The 15,317-nt window shown below is 45.3% G+C and overlaps 1 protein-coding gene across 3 annotated transcripts in view; it reads right to left on the bottom strand.

The window, feature by feature from the left end:
* The window catches only part of sox13 (SRY-box transcription factor 13), a gene marked incomplete at its 3' end in the record, with an annotated part of 43,675 nt that overhangs the window by 434 nt on the left and 27,924 nt on the right, over window positions 1-15,317 (bottom strand). Inside the window, exons 2-13 of one of the 3 annotated variants that reach the window (XM_080000063.1) lie at window positions 13,030-13,246; window positions 12,802-12,904; window positions 12,069-12,173; window positions 11,408-11,580; window positions 10,893-10,961; window positions 8,793-8,907; window positions 6,226-6,302; window positions 5,230-5,395; window positions 4,683-4,819; window positions 2,852-2,963; window positions 1,453-1,641; window positions 216-432 (exon numbers count right to left, since the gene is read on the bottom strand). In XM_080000063.1, coding sequence (XP_079856189.1) covers window positions 216-432; window positions 1,453-1,641; window positions 2,852-2,963; window positions 4,683-4,819; window positions 5,230-5,395; window positions 6,226-6,302; window positions 8,793-8,907; window positions 10,893-10,961; window positions 11,408-11,580; window positions 12,069-12,173; window positions 12,802-12,904; window positions 13,030-13,245 — 1,679 coding nt within the window. In that variant the 5' untranslated portion in view covers window position 13,246. The remainder of the gene's footprint in view (window positions 1-215; window positions 433-1,452; window positions 1,642-2,851; window positions 2,964-4,682; window positions 4,820-5,229; window positions 5,396-6,225; window positions 6,303-8,792; window positions 8,908-10,892; window positions 10,962-11,407; window positions 11,581-12,068; window positions 12,174-12,801; window positions 12,905-13,029; window positions 13,247-15,317) is intronic. The other 2 variants (XM_080000064.1, XM_080000065.1) reach the window with 2 other exon arrangements.

The following is a 15,317-nucleotide window of genomic DNA, read 5'->3' as shown; positions in this document are numbered from 1 at the left end:
CCGTCCCGTAACAACTCGACAATGTACATAACATGGAGAGTCGAGGTCCGTAAGTTGTTTTGAACTTGAAGGACGAGCTGTTGTTACAATGTGTCACTATCAGTAGAGACTACTTCTAGTAAACTCCTACTTTGTGTTTGTAGGGAAGTTGCAAGTTACAGGCATTGTTTGAAATGATGCGCAGTGTGTGTGTGTGTGTGTGTGTGTGTGTGCACCTTGGGCCGTAGCTGGTCCTCTGCTCCTGCCGGCGACTCTTCATCATGGCCTTGTACTCCCCCACCCGCAGCCTGCGGCCCTCCACGATGCAGGTCCTCTTGGGCCGGGGCTTGTACTTGTAGTCCGGGTAGCGCTCCAGGTGTTGCCTGCTCAGCCGCGCCTGCTCCTCGTAGTAGGGCTGCTTCTCTTGGTTGGACATGGTCTTCCACCTGGAGCCTACACGGGGGACACATGAGGTTGGGCAGCTGTCAGTCAATGTGGTCATACATCCTGTCATGTGACTCCCTGAAAATGTCTCGAACACCTCATTCCCACAAGGAAAGGGCTTTTAACGTTGAGGTGGTCCCTCCTTTGCTGCTTTAACAACCTCCAGTCCCCTGGGAAAGCTTCCATCTGGATGTTTGTGCACTGCTTCAGGGATGAGGTGGGTTACTGATTGTTACTGGTTGTTGTTACCTGTTGGGGGAATATTCTTGTTTGGAGTTCCTATTCCTCCCAAAAGTCATGAAGGTGTTCCCTGCGGTGGAACTACGTAAGGAGAATTGCCCGAATTATGACAAATGGTTCCAGTTGACTTCACAGGCAGGCAGGTAGCAGTCTCCTGGTATGTCCCAAACCCAAATTCCTACTTGGGAGTTAGGACAGCCAGGTGATGACGTGGAATTCATGACTCCAAAGAGCATTTCTGCTGCTCAAGATGCCAATTTGACTTGGCATGGGGCATGGTGATCTTAGAGCCGTGTGCAGCTGCTCGGCCATGGAAACCCATTTGATGAAGCTCCTGACAGTTCTTGTGATGTCTCGACGTTGCTTCCGCAGGCGGTTCAGATGACGATCTAACCGACACTTCAGCACTCGGCTGTACTGCTCTGTGAAATGTTGCGTCCTGCCACTTTACACCTGAGCCTCTGTTGCTCCACAGACATTTCCATTTTACAGTCAACAACTGTACTTACAGTTGGCCACGGCATCTCCAGCAAGGCGGAAATCTACGCAGAAAACTGACTGGCTGTTGGAGCGCCGGCGTCCTATGCTGGTGCTACATTGAAAACCACCAAACTCTTCGGTACAACCCATGAAATAGAGGCTACGTTGTGAAGAGGCCAGCATTTGTGTGTCTGCCCAGACGGCGACAGATAACCCACTCAAAACAGAGAGACTAGGCGTGGTGGTGGTGGTGGTGGTGGTGGGGAAATGAAATGCAACCCTGTCCCTCCCAGACCCGTCAGGACTCACCCAGGATCTTGCTGATGGAGGAGTTGTGCATGTCGGGGAAGGCCTGCAGGATCCTGCGGCGTTCGTCCTTGGCCCAGACCATGAAGGCGTTCATGGGCCTCTTGATATGACCACCAGCCGAGGAGGACGCCGGAGGGGGCCGGAGGCTGTCCACGTAGCTCCCGGTCCCTGAATGGGCCGTCAGAGGACCTTGGAGGGACAAAGAGAGAGAGAAGGAGGGGTTGTTAGAAACAGTGTTATCACCGAGGTAGACCATTTCATTAGAGTTAAAGTCCCTGTAAAGTGAATTCAGTGATTTGTTTCTGAACACATTATACAGTACATGTTAGAAAGTAATACCTGAAAACATCTGAAAAGACTGTGAAAGATGTAGTACTGAATTGTGGACCGTTAAACTGTTACCTCTCCATTTTCGTGGTCCGGATTTTTTGGGCAGGGCTAAATCATGCAAGAATGTCATATGGGTCATACTCGGCATGGCCACTCCCCCTTTTACTATATAAACACCGGGTCGGACTGCCGGAAACGGAGCATCGGTGGTGAAATAAACTAAGCTAACAGCCCAGAGTGTGGGATAAAACGCTGTTTTGGGAATAAACACCTGGAGTAAAAGGCGTCTTCAGGCAGACCGTGAATTCATGCAAAGTCTTTGCGCCGATCCCGGGGGTGCCTCCAGGTGCCCCTGATGCAGAGATTTTCCGCTGTGCATCCGGCAGGATGTAAATCAGCCTAGCGGCCTATGCCCCCAGAGGGGAAAAAAAAAAAGGACTGTCCCATCGGTTTGACCACGCAGGGTTTGACTATGTTAGCATTAGCTGCATGCTAGCAGGCTGCATACTGGCCTGTGGAGAAGCCAGCAGGGAGCATCCGCAGCCAGACGGCGGCGCTTTGAGGTGAGGAACTAGAAACACAGGACTGTTCCTGTAACAAGGAAGTTAATCCAATGTAAACGTTTATATATTATAACTATGTTAGTATATACTGTATTAGTATGTTAGTTAACACTATTGGGTGTGATTTCAGCGTCCTCAGTGGACACACCCCCAGTGTCTCCCCAGCGTTTTTTTTCATGATTTTGAAACCTAATTTTATATACTTGGCAAATTTTTTAATCATTAAAATTTTCCTGGGTGGTTAATAACATATTTTTCTGTGGTGTGAAAAACTCAGAACACAATTTTTACAGTTTATTTCTAAACTTTACAGGTACTTTAATGACGACTCATCAAAGATGGCTGCAAAAGATGTGCCAATGCCAATCACCATACCCTATACGAAAACGACTGATATTGTTCATTACCAGTATGGACGCACTCTTTCACTTTGATCGCGTGTCAACTTTCAACGCACCGGGCTTCAAATGGGCGGGGGTCTGTGAGGTGGGGGGCATCTTATCTACCTTCAGAGTCACTGCTGAGGTGGTCCTCAGTGCTCCGCAGGGTGTGCTGTCTGTCCTCGGCCCGTTCTGAGGAGGGGGTCCGCCACTCCCCCTGCAGAGTATCCTTGTACTCCTGAACACACACACACACACACACACACACACACACACACACACACACACACACACACACACACACACACACACACACACACACACACACACACACACACACACACACACACACAAACACACACGCAGGTTATATATACGCACCTAAGTTACATACAGTTCACAACCGCGGCCAAAAAGATATATCTCGTGCGCGTGTTTCTACCAGCGCTATTTAAGGTAAAGCTGCGATGCGGCCTCGTGCCGATATCAGCTGGTGGTGTTTAAATGCAGAGTTGTAAATGCAAACAGAGCACATTACAACACTGTGTGGGCTGAAGAATGGTGTTTATTGTCCAAGGCTGGAGGAGGAGGTGGAGGTGTGGGGTAGTCGACAGGAGTCCGCGAGAACCTTTTCGAACTCTTCAGAACATTGTCAGACGATGGAGGCAGCTGTCGCTGGATTCAAGATGTGCTGGCTGCAGACGTTGTGGCGTCCCCGGCCACGCGGTCATGTGACCTCAGCGGCCGATGTAGTTCTTCTGGTTTTGTTTTGCGTATATTTTGGCACTAAATTAAACTAAACTTTGAATAACATCCAAAAAAAAAAAAACACATTTTACTCGACAGCATCCGCTGTTGAGGTCATGCGAGAGCCTGTTTGAGGTCTGCCATAATGACTGCAGCCAGAGCGCTCTCGCTTATTAATGCGCCCCCAAAATGGCGCTATTCCCAAAAGAGTGCTTTATTGGCAGTAGCAAAATAGGTTGGTCCACTGTTATTGGATTTAATGGGATGTGTGAATCACAGAGGTAAAAGCTGATAATTACAGCCCGGCTGGATGGAGCGCCATAATGGAAAGAGTGTACTGTATTTCTATGGATAAAGAGAGGGAGACAGAGAAAGAAAGAGAGAGAGAGACACAGAGCGAGGAAAAGGGCAGGTGGTGTGGCTCAATGCGACCGGTGAGGCCTTTGTGGCATTGTAAGGTTGGCAACAGCTGTGACTCCCAAGACACGGCCGTGGTGACCAAGGCCGGCAAATGGTTTGAGGAACAAGAAAACCCCAATGAGAATTTTTTTCTACAAACAACACAGCATATAAAATGTGGATGGGGTTTATTATTATTATTATTTTTTTACAAACATTTCAGCACATTACACTTAATAGTAGAATACTGGAGCATCCCTACTTCCTTCGCCCCATGAAATCGGCAAAATGCACAGCTAAACAGCTGTCACGGGATAAAAAGAAATGGGGATCATTACACCTACTTTCTGATTTATCCTCAATAGAAACAAGTCATAGCATCTGCGCCAACACCATGCACTTAGTCTCTGCATTGTTATGCGGCTAAATACCAAAGGATACACCTGCTTTCTGCCTGGCTTTCTTTAGAACGCCCCTCAGCTTGCGCATGTATGTTCATCTTCTGACAGCCGAGACATTCTTTAGTCTATTACAGCTCCGCTAAGCGCACGGCTCCTCGTAACCCTATACCTGATTTCTGACCCTTGACAGGACCTTAGCACGTCTTTGCTGAGGCCCTGCGTACTCTTTGTTCTTAGAACAGAAGGCCTATTCCAGTCACACACCTTGATGTCCATACGTTACCGACATAGCTATTCACGGACAACTGCGCTGCATGTGTCACACTTCTGAAGCTATTGCGAAGATGGTGAACTAGAAAAAAAAAAATGAAAACGAAAAGCTGTACACAGAGATCGGCATGTCGGCTTACCACCTTGCTGCCAGCACATTCTCGCTCTCTCTCCCTGTCTCGCTTCTCTTTCTCCTGTCCTCCCGCTCCCTGACTCCTCAGGAGCTGCTGGGCGTTGTGTATAGCCTGGGTGACCACATCGCCATCCCCCAGGAAACCTAGAGAGAGCGAGAGAAGGAGAAAGGAAGAGACAGAAGGAGGAGGATGAGAACAAAGAAAAGATGAAGGAAAAAGCTAGAAGATAGAGAAAAGATGTGCTGAAGCTGGTTGAGACCACGACAAGCTTGACGCATAGCCCCCCCCCCCATCCTACCCTCAAACCCCCTCCACCATTGCTTAGCTTACAGGTGGAATAATTGATATTCCTCCAAAATCTCTCTAAAACTATTAAAACAACAAAAAAAAGGGTACTTCAATCAACACTTAATTCTTGTTCTTGTTTTGACCGGGTTATGCTAGATTAGTGATCACCCTAGTGGTTGACTACGACCTGCTTTAATTGTCATTGTTTCTCTGGCGTATGATGGAAGGTGTTGAAACTCTTAGGGAGAGACGAGAAAATACTCACTCAGGGCGGACCGTTGCGGACTGTGAGAGGACTCTCTCTGGACATCGCGGGCTCTGTAGGTACCCTGTAGCGCCAGCGAAGCCAGCTCAAAGTTCTGGGGGCTGGGCGTCTTCCCCAGCTCGAGGCCCTTGGGCTTGGATGTCAGGTTCAAGGGCTGACCGGCTTCCTAAACGCCATCCCGTGAGAGCAGAGCAAACAGTTAGGGCAGGGCAAAGTGGCACATACACGTAGGATGTGTGTGTGTGTGTGTGTGTGTGTGTGTGTGTGTGTGTGTGTGTGCGCGCGCGCGTGCGTGTGTGGAACACGCGTGTACACGTGTGTATATGTGGATGAGGATTTGGCATGCCAGAGCAAGCCTGTCACGCCTTTTGTTGTGTTTGTGTCTTTGGTGCATGTATTCATTCTGTCCTCTCCCCAGAGTTGTTTAGACAAACCACGTTGGCCTCTCAATACTTGAGCACCAACGGAGCGAACAAAAATTTGACTGCAGTAAAAGATAAACTTGTACGCACACATTCGCAAAGACACGCACAAAGGCGTGAACACAAGCACACTACACATTAAAACAAAAGAACAAAAAAAAAACCTTGCAACAACTTTTGTACGGCGGGCGTGGTGGACAGGAAAACCTTAGTTCGTAAATAGCCCCAGCTTGTCACTACCTGATCTGCCTTGTCTGCCAGGTCCGTAACCACATGTTCCAAACCAGAATCGCCCGGATTGGTTATGTAATTGTTTCAAGGCAAATGTGGCATTTTAGTGATGTTTTTTTTTTTACCCAGTTCATGGCAAGAGGCTATGGTACAGAATGTTGAATAACCTTGACATAATTATATATAAATGTGACACTCTTGGTCTTGGGAACAAAGAACTTTCATCAAGTTTTGTGCAGAGCAGAGTAATCCATCGACCGGAGATGTTTCGGTGGCTACCCAAGTGTGTTACAGAGTGGGCATTAGACATAGAGATTTGGGCAAATGGATGTCATGCAGATACCTGTCGGAAGGTGCCACCACTCCTCTTGACAGGGGTGGAGTGAGGGCTCGGCAGCAGCTGCATGGGGTAGTCCACCGCTGGAGAAGAGGGAGGGAAAAAAAGGAACTTTTCACCACACAAGACCCCTTTTATTGCAATACTTGCATTCTAATATACATATGATGCACTGCAGTTCAGCAGGGCATTAAAAAGAATGCCCCTTAACTCGTATTTAACGACCACCAATCGGAAATAAAAACTTTTCTACAGTCATGAAATCTCAGGTTAATAGTGTCCTCTTGGGTCTCTCTCTCTCAGTTGCCCTTCATTCTGTGAAATCAACTGGGGTTGGCGAGAAAATACATTATTTCTGTTTGTCTCTTCAAAGAGAAGATGTCTCAAATTGCTAAAACAAGGTGACCTAATGTTCTTTCAGCCTGTTTTTTCAGAGATTCATCTCTCAGAGCTCTTTCAATCACACACACATATGCACAAACACATAGATTTTCTTCCCCAGTGAGGACAGCAAATGAATGAATGGCTATCTGTAAATTCTTTCCTCTTTTTCTTCTTCTTTTATTGACCTGAAAAGGTAGAGGAACACAAGGTCCCTCCGAAGCTTTTAAAACAGAAAGACGGCTTGCACAAAGCGGCAGGCTTCTGTGGCTCCGTGCTTTCTGTGTTTTGTGTGTGTGTGTGTGTGTGTGTGTGTGTGTGTGTGTGTGTGTGTGTGTGTGTGTGTGTGTGTGTGTGTGTGTGTGTGTTCCCTACATGGGAGGCACCAGCGACCGTATTGTTCAGCTAAAGTTTACACTCCCAGATCATTGAATCCTCCTTTTGCGATATTCTATAAGACGGACCTTGAACTGCACGAGGATCCGCCAACGCCTCGCAGTTGAGTCTCGCAAAGATGGCCTTCAACTGAACGAACTAAAAATGCAATAGCTCCTTTGCATCCTGCCAAGCTCTGAAGGTATTATGTGGGAAGAACAGAGGGCATACTGTACACGGTGGAGGAAAATAAATCACCGTAAGTGATCATGAAAAGTGTTCTTCCCGCTTCACATTGTGTCGACCTAAGGAGTTCAACAGCACCGCCTAAGCGCAGTTTCTCTGTTCTTGACCACGACAGTTTCATGGGGAATAATTAGGGTAATAGAGAATAATAACTTTTTTTTCACTGGAAAAAGGGGTCTTACATCACTTCCCACTTAATCGATACTAGTGTGATTCATCGTCTTCGCCTTTGAGGTGTCAACATTGTTCAGGTACCCGTCATTGGATCATGGTATTGAACATTTCAAAAGAACAAAGACTACCAAATTGTATTTTGTATTCAACGCTTCGAATTTTGTGCTTGGTATTTTGTATATTTTCTAAACAACATACGAGACTTCTTACTATTTTATTCTCTTTTTTTATAATACTATTTTCTTACCACTATTCAGCATTTTGACCTACTACTTGCTCTACTTCCATTTGGGAGATTGTGAAGCATTTCATTGCTGTGAAAGTAACACTTTCTGTACTGATATGCACAACTAATTGAACCCGAGACACCCCTGCAACTATATTCTATACAATCAGATCCATCAGAAAAAAGCCTCTATGAATCATATAGTTTGTGCATATAATTATTATGTTGTACATATACATACATGTATATGTCTTTTTAAAGGAGTATAGCAACTTCAGTACAGATTTCATACTAAGTCATAGTTATAGTATATGCTCAGTATGTCATCTCCAAAAATGTGGTGTGATCACCTACGACTTATGAGGCGTAGTTTGGGGAGCTAGTTCTGTCGGACAACTTGACAGCGCCACCAGCTTCCACGTCCTTATGGGCTGGCATATTTAAGCTGCCAATCCCTCTTGCCCTACCTGCTTTAGTTGCTGTATTGCTGTGTCCCCTCCCCTAAGATAAGATATATTCATGAGGAGCACCTCATGAACCTCGGTGCACCTGCGATGTGCGCACAGTGGCTCCACTGTGCTGCTCTGTTTGCCCAGAGCGGCAAAATGCCTAGAACCTGAGCAGGGGGTCTATGTGTCTTTTCTTATTTTCTTTTTTTTAAGCTCCTGCCCCTCAAAGTCTCTGTACAGGACTGTACAACATCGTTTCAATGATTTTTCCTGGCCGAAAAAAAACATTTAAAAAACATCTGTCATCCATGATCGATGAAGTCAATTGTCGATAGACGGGAGTCGATTGCCGATAGACGATTTAATCGCAAATCTGCCCAAGCCTAGTTGTTGACCCCTTGAACTAGTTATCTCGCTGGGTCATACCAGCCAACTGTCGTGGCGGAAAAGCTTGCTTTCATCCATTGTTACGAGGAGTTTGGTGGACGAATGGTGAGCTGTGATCAATAGAAAGTTGTCCCTCACAGCTCGCTCAGGAGTTCCGGCTGTGGCCTTGACACCAAGCTGGATACGTCATAAAAGCCATAAAAGAAATGACAAAGGGCTCCTCACATAACTAGCGGAGAGTCGATTATGAGGTCAGGAGAGAGTGGAGAAAGCTGTGTTTTTAGTTCTGTATTCCATTTCATTTGGTTTCTGGTTGCTCTGGCCCAAGGACTCACCGGGCTTGCAGGGGATGGGCTGCAGGGGCATTGTCATCTGGGGGTCGGAGGTCACCTGGAGAGACTGGGCATTGGGGTGGAAGGCCGGGATCATCACGTAGGGCATGTTCACCTGCTGGGGCGAAGCAGAAGACCCACTCAGCATCCACTCATCCATCTATCCATCCATGTATCTATCTATCTATCTATCGATTTATCTATCTATCCCATTAGCGCAAAACACTATTAGAACTTTTTTCAACGATTCATGATTTGGACATTCAAGATGCACAGCGGCATAGCACCAAGTTTTTTCAATGGTGGAATAGCAAAATATTTAAAAAAAAATTTCATTAAATACCTCCCCAGATCACCATTTGGGTCTGGGCATGGCCCAGTGTTTACAGAAATCTGGGGGCACCAAGGGAGGGATCTCCAGGATCTTGGGCGGAACTAAGGTACAGGCTTTTGGCTTTTGTCAACATGGTTGAGGAAGAGACCATATCAACAGAGAGGCATTTGATGCCTGACTGGGTGGCAGCAGTTGGGAAGACAGTTCCCTTGTGAAGCGCAGTATAACTTTGGGCTAATTTGCATGAAAAATACTACTTAACTTAGGAATTAGATAAAAAAACACTGGCCTGACAGAAAACACAAAGCTGTTGCCTTTTGAACATTTCATACTTGACAGTCGTGGTAATGGGGCCACAGATTTCATCGTAGATACTGTTACAGCTTTACACCATTAACAAAACCCAGCTAGCGTGTAAGTGAAAACAATTTGCAGTTTGCAGTTTCTGCAATTTATTCTTATTGGCCCTTGGGTCTTGACAGATTGAAGTTAAAGTCGATATTCACTATGTATGTATGTATGTTTATCAAAATTAAAACCGACAAAGTACACTACTTTGTTAGAAAAGGAACTCAAGTAGAAGTATAAGTGCCCAATTTAAAGTATACTGAAATAGCGCGACAGGTGAAAATATACTCAAGTAGAGTCACGAGTGTAGCTTTAACTTGTCACATCCCACCTTGGATAAGTCTTTTGCTTAATAAGGGAAATAAAAATACTTATCTACCATGACTAATATATGTACCAGTAATGGGGTCATGGAGTAGAAACTAATATCTAAAGAAGCAATCTTTGATGTTGTGTGTTTTTTGTTTTCTTAATTTCTTCTCATGCATTTTACTATCTACTACCCACTCACAAATATCCATTTAATCAAATCAATATAATCTTATTCCACAACAAGAAGCCTTTGTTGCCGATAGCAGAGGGGTTTTCCCTAAAGTTCGTTAATGTAAGCGAGGCTAAATTCCACTAGCCTGACTAACTTCTGTAATATAGATATAGAGATGCCGACTAGGTTACCACGTTATATGCCTTATATCCCTAGGTTATATGCCTTGGAGCTAGCCTAAATTATTCCACTTTTATAAAACATGTATATTATTACTGTTAAATAAAAGCCTTATTTTTAAAACAAATTTGTTGTGTGTCGCTGACGCTGTTCAAGATTTGCTCAGAACACAAGAACAATGCAGAGATTGTCCCATTCAGCAGGGTGTCAAGTCCGCATTCAGCAGGGTGTCAAGTGGCCATGTGGCAAGTAGCCATGTGCCTCTGTTGGTCCTCCAAACCATTTGCATTCTAGGAGCTGGCTGAATGAAACCAAGTGTTGGGGAAACTATGGGGGTGATTATCTCAGAAACAGTTTGCTGCACCCTTGTCATTAACAAGCCATAGCTTTAAAGATTTTTGCTTGATTTGCACAAGTGACACGTTGTTTTGAAGCTCTGATTCTCCTCTTTCAAATTAAATTTAAAAAAAGTCAAACAGCACCAAAAATACCTAAAATCTGCAGTGGGTCACAGATCAGTAATCTCAGTGAACAACTGCACTCTTTCGGTTAGTTTAGTCAATTATCAGTTTAAACACAAACAAAGGATTTAACACAAGATGCAAGGAGAACCAAAACACTTTGCCCGATACTTTAAGAGTGTTATCTTTCAGAATTAGCTGGGGTGAGCCCTGTGACAACAAAACAAAAACAAAAACAAAAGCAAAATCAAATGCCCTGGACTCTGTCTTCCCCCCGTCAGAAGAACCGGACTGACCTGGATCTGCTGCTGGAGCAGATTGATCTTGTGCTGCTGTTGAATCAGCTGCTGCTGCTGCTTGGCTATCTGAAAAGACACACACACAGGCACAGACACATACTGTTCATTCATAGATTCAAGACAGCATTTAACTCCCTTAAGTCCCACAATCAATAGGAAACTTGTACAGGGTGGAAATGTCTCCCAAACTACAGACACACCCACATTATGCAGAAACATACTTCATATAGATTTTTTTGAAAGCCTGAAACAGTTCTAGAGAAATGGGTTTCCATGGAACTCCTCCGCCCCGCGCCAATGATTAGCTGCCGTCAACTACAACATTGTTTTATTCATGCACACCACCTCATTCTCTAATAATATTTCAATATTTCAGGGTTGTAGAGGCTGCGTAGAACCCCAAGGAGAAGAAAATACTTCTTCATGGCCTTTGTGGTTGCCCTCCACTGTTTGTGACACCAATATAATGATGGTGGTGGTGGTCGTGGTGGTACTGAATCGCTGCCCGTTACCTGCTCCTGCTGCTGGCGGGCCAGCTCCATCTGCTGCTGCTGCTTCTCCAGGAGCAGGGCGGCCATGTTCCTCTGCTCCGAGTGGGCTCCCAGCAGCTGCTCGCGCAGGCCACTCAGCTGGTTGATCATCAGCAGGAGCTGGAGCTCCTTCTCTGCCAGAGATTCTGGAGTGCCTGCGGGGACCGGATAAAAGGAAGAGTCTGTAAACTAAGCCTGTTTTGTTGATTTGACTGTTGACTTTCGATTTGGCTAATAAGCTCAGGAGTAACTTGCTTGAGCTAGCCAAAAGTGAACCAAAGGCCATTTCTCTATTTCACTAGTTGCGTTTCCCTACACGTGAACTTTCACATCATGTCTGTCAGAGCAGTCCTGAAAATCCAGACAAAGACTGGACATTCTACCTCCTACATAGTAACAGAGGTCGAAACACCATCTTTTCATGTTGGCATTGGTCTGTGCAGTACTCCGAAAGAATATATTACTCAATTTTAGGAGATCAATCAGTAATCTGTGATGAATTACATGACAGTACCCTCCACGCCCTTACCACCGGGAGTGACCACTAAACTGTAAGTGTAAATATGCAATATAAATGTCAAAGGCCTTTTGCAAGAGGGTGGCGGGGGAAACAGAGAGTGGTGTCATCTTGGACATTACTGACCTTTTAATTCAGAGCCTGTGGATCTTCTGTCAAGAAGTTTCTCCCTCCATTCCGGGTTCAGAAGTTTCTCGATGGTCGGCATTACTGCAAAGAGGGGGACAGTCTCTAAAGTTGAGAAAAAAACACCCAAATTATCCTTTCAGTGTCACGAAAAAAGCAGTGCTGGCAATCTTCCACTGTAGAGCCCCCTTTGTGGGATTGGATAAATAACCTATTAACAAGATTGTGAAATGTGATTGGTGTACCAGTAAGGATGTATGATCGATGGCATCACTAATATTCAGACATAATCTAAGAGTACAATGTTGGGCTTACAATGGTTTTTCAAGCTTCCTAAAGATGGCAAATTTAAAGTGGAGGGCTCAATCCATTTGATGGAACCTCTTAAAGAGCATGAACTGGAAAGCTGTTTCAATATTTCGAAAGATTTAAATATTTTCAAATTCTCTGCAGCGCCACCTATGGATAAAATGCCTTCGTGTCCCTTTGGATTAATTACTTTAGACTTCCAGCAATTGGGAGTATTTAGGCACCAAAACAGCACTCATGGTGATTTACTTGTAGCCCACTGGATTGAGCATTGCAGGCACCTTACAACCTTAAACATAGACTTTTAGCAGGGTTGCCTGTGAGAAAATGAAAGGAATGTGTTAATCAGAGGGAAAGCAAGGGGTAAAGCCATTTAAGGTAAGAATAAGAAGGTAAGAATTTGGCAAGGCCTGCTCCCCCGTACCTGTGTTTAAGGTGGACTGTCCGTCTGGCTGACTATAGGCCCTGCCCTCCCTCAGTCCCACTGGGCTCTGCCTGAGAGGAAGCTCCTTACTGGGGGAGCTCTCCTGTTGGGAGTGGGAAGACAGGGCACATTGGTAACATTATCCAACTACAGTATATACAGTATATCTCTCCGTCTATCTATGAACAATGACTCAATTTTTATATCAAGCTATTGAGGATTTCTTACAGAAGGGGAGCGTGACAGCGGCGGGGTCAGCTGGCGGGCCTCTACGGAGGGGGTCCGTGGCCAGTCATGCAAGGGCGAGCTCTTGGTGGGCCTAGTGACGCTCATGACTTCTCCCCCCTCTGCAAATTCTTCCTCTTCCACTTTGACACCGACGCCCACCATGCTGACATCCCCGTTGGCGTGGAGACGCAGCGCTGGGGGGCTGGGCTCAACCATTCTGCGTGGAGAGAAGATGGGGAGACTCGAAATGTCGGCTGGGTAAAAAAGGTTAACTTGGTAGCCTTGGTTAGTTAGGGTTAGGACTAACAAGTGAAGTTCCGAGAGAGGTGCATTACGGTGTGCATATAAAATGGGTCTAGGTCATCGCTAGGCCACCGCCAATAGTCAAACCTGAGAGTAGAGTGAGGGTTTCATTAAAAAGGGTCAAATGTCAAGTCATGACAACGCCTGTTTTCCATTAGCTGCAGAGGTTGGTCGAATGCCCAGAGTATTTAGTGGATAGTGTGATGTGTCCCTGTGGGTCTAAGAGAGAGGGACAGAGTGAATAAAAGAGGCTTATGAGAAGAAAGATGCAGATGTCAGAGAGAGAGAGAGAGAGAGAGAGAGAGAGAGAGAGAGAGAGAGAGAGAGAGAGAGAGAGAGAGAGAGTTAGAGAGAAAGAAATAGGTAGACAGCCTGACAAAGACAGGTTGAGCGGGCAGGGCTGAACCACGGTGAACTTGAAAAAATGTACTTGTGTGTGTGTGTGTGTGTGTGTGTGTTTGTGTGTTATTTGTCCGCAGTCTGCGAGAGGAAAGAAAAACATGGCAGACAGCTGAACAAAACAAACAGAGCACACAAGGGCAAAAAGTGCACATATATATATAAAGAGGGAGGGGAAAAGAAGCCATTGTTGGAGGCCCGGGAACAAAGGAAGCCGGGACAATGGGGGAGAGCTTGACAAAAGCCACAGGCCGCAGGAAACAGCACGGATAACAATGCCAGCGGAATGTGCAGACCAACTCGGGAACACAGAGAGAGAAATTTTTTTTGAAAAAATATAAAAGAACGAAAAAGCAGAGTGCCACCATTCTACCGAATGCATAATGATGAACCCAAACTCCCCGCCAGGACCCACCAAAGAAAAAAAAAGTTCAACACAAAGCCACCTGGAGGTTTTAAACCTGTGGGCATTGAAAGTGTTGTTCACGCACAATAGTGGATTTGCACTTTACCAAGTATAAGTACTGAAAATAAATCTGCCCCCGCTGCACTCACTTCACTGTTGCATTTCGGGTGATTTGTGGCACATTGGCTCAGGGGTAGGAACTGTAGGCTAACAGCATGAAGGTCCTGTGTTTAAACCCAATTGGGGTCGGGGTCGGTCAACTGGGAGGGTGGACGGAGGTTCTGTGTTCTCCCAAGGTGAGGCACACATTCCTGCCGCTGCCCGTGACCAGGTGCCAGACTTTATGGAGTTTTCCACTCCAGGAACCATTTCAAGGAACAGGTTCTTTAGTTCCTGGAACTTAGGCCTTTATCGCACAGGAGTAACATAGGTTCCGACATGGATTATACTTGGATTGTTCCTCATATCTCCGCAGTTCCTAGGTGCGATGAAAAGGCCAAAGCGAGAAGTCTTTTAGTGACGCCTAAGGTTCCCGTTTCAGAAGATTCCGGGCCTAAAAAAGTTCCTCATTTAGTTCCTGTACCGCAGTGAAAAAACTGCTTATGGTTGCCTGCGGCTCACCAACTGTTGTGATTGGTTACATTTCAAGTAGAAGATAGCAAATTGAGCTAGTCTGCACAGAAGGGTAACTTTCACACTCACTGATGCCACCTGCTTGATAACAATGGACTAATCGAGGGGTGCAGCACTTCACATATATATATATATATATATATATATATATATATATATATATATATATATATATATATATATATATATATATATATATATATATACACACATATACATACATACACACACACACACACACACACACACACACACACACACACACACATATATATATAAATAAATATATATAAAATACAGTCCAGTGCACGGTGGACAGGCCAGGTTCAGAAAAGCATTATACTGTTAAGTTATGGTGCTAAATAACCCATTAGACCTAACTTGGTGTTATATAGCCTAACAACAAACACATTAACATGCCCACATGCTTAACTGTGGGGCTTACAAGCCTTGCTACATTTTTCTCACACTAATTCAAAGCATTTGAGACATTATCACAAAACACGCAGATGGTCCCTGCACAGCAGGGGGGCTTACAGAACACACG

The sequence above is a fragment of the Zeus faber genome (genome assembly GCF_960531495.2).
Source record: "Zeus faber genome assembly, chromosome: 5".
NCBI classification, from domain to species: Eukaryota; Metazoa; Chordata; class Actinopteri; order Zeiformes; family Zeidae; genus Zeus; species Zeus faber.
Note: the sequence above shows the minus strand (reverse complement) of the source record. Positions and strands in the feature narration are given on the sequence as shown.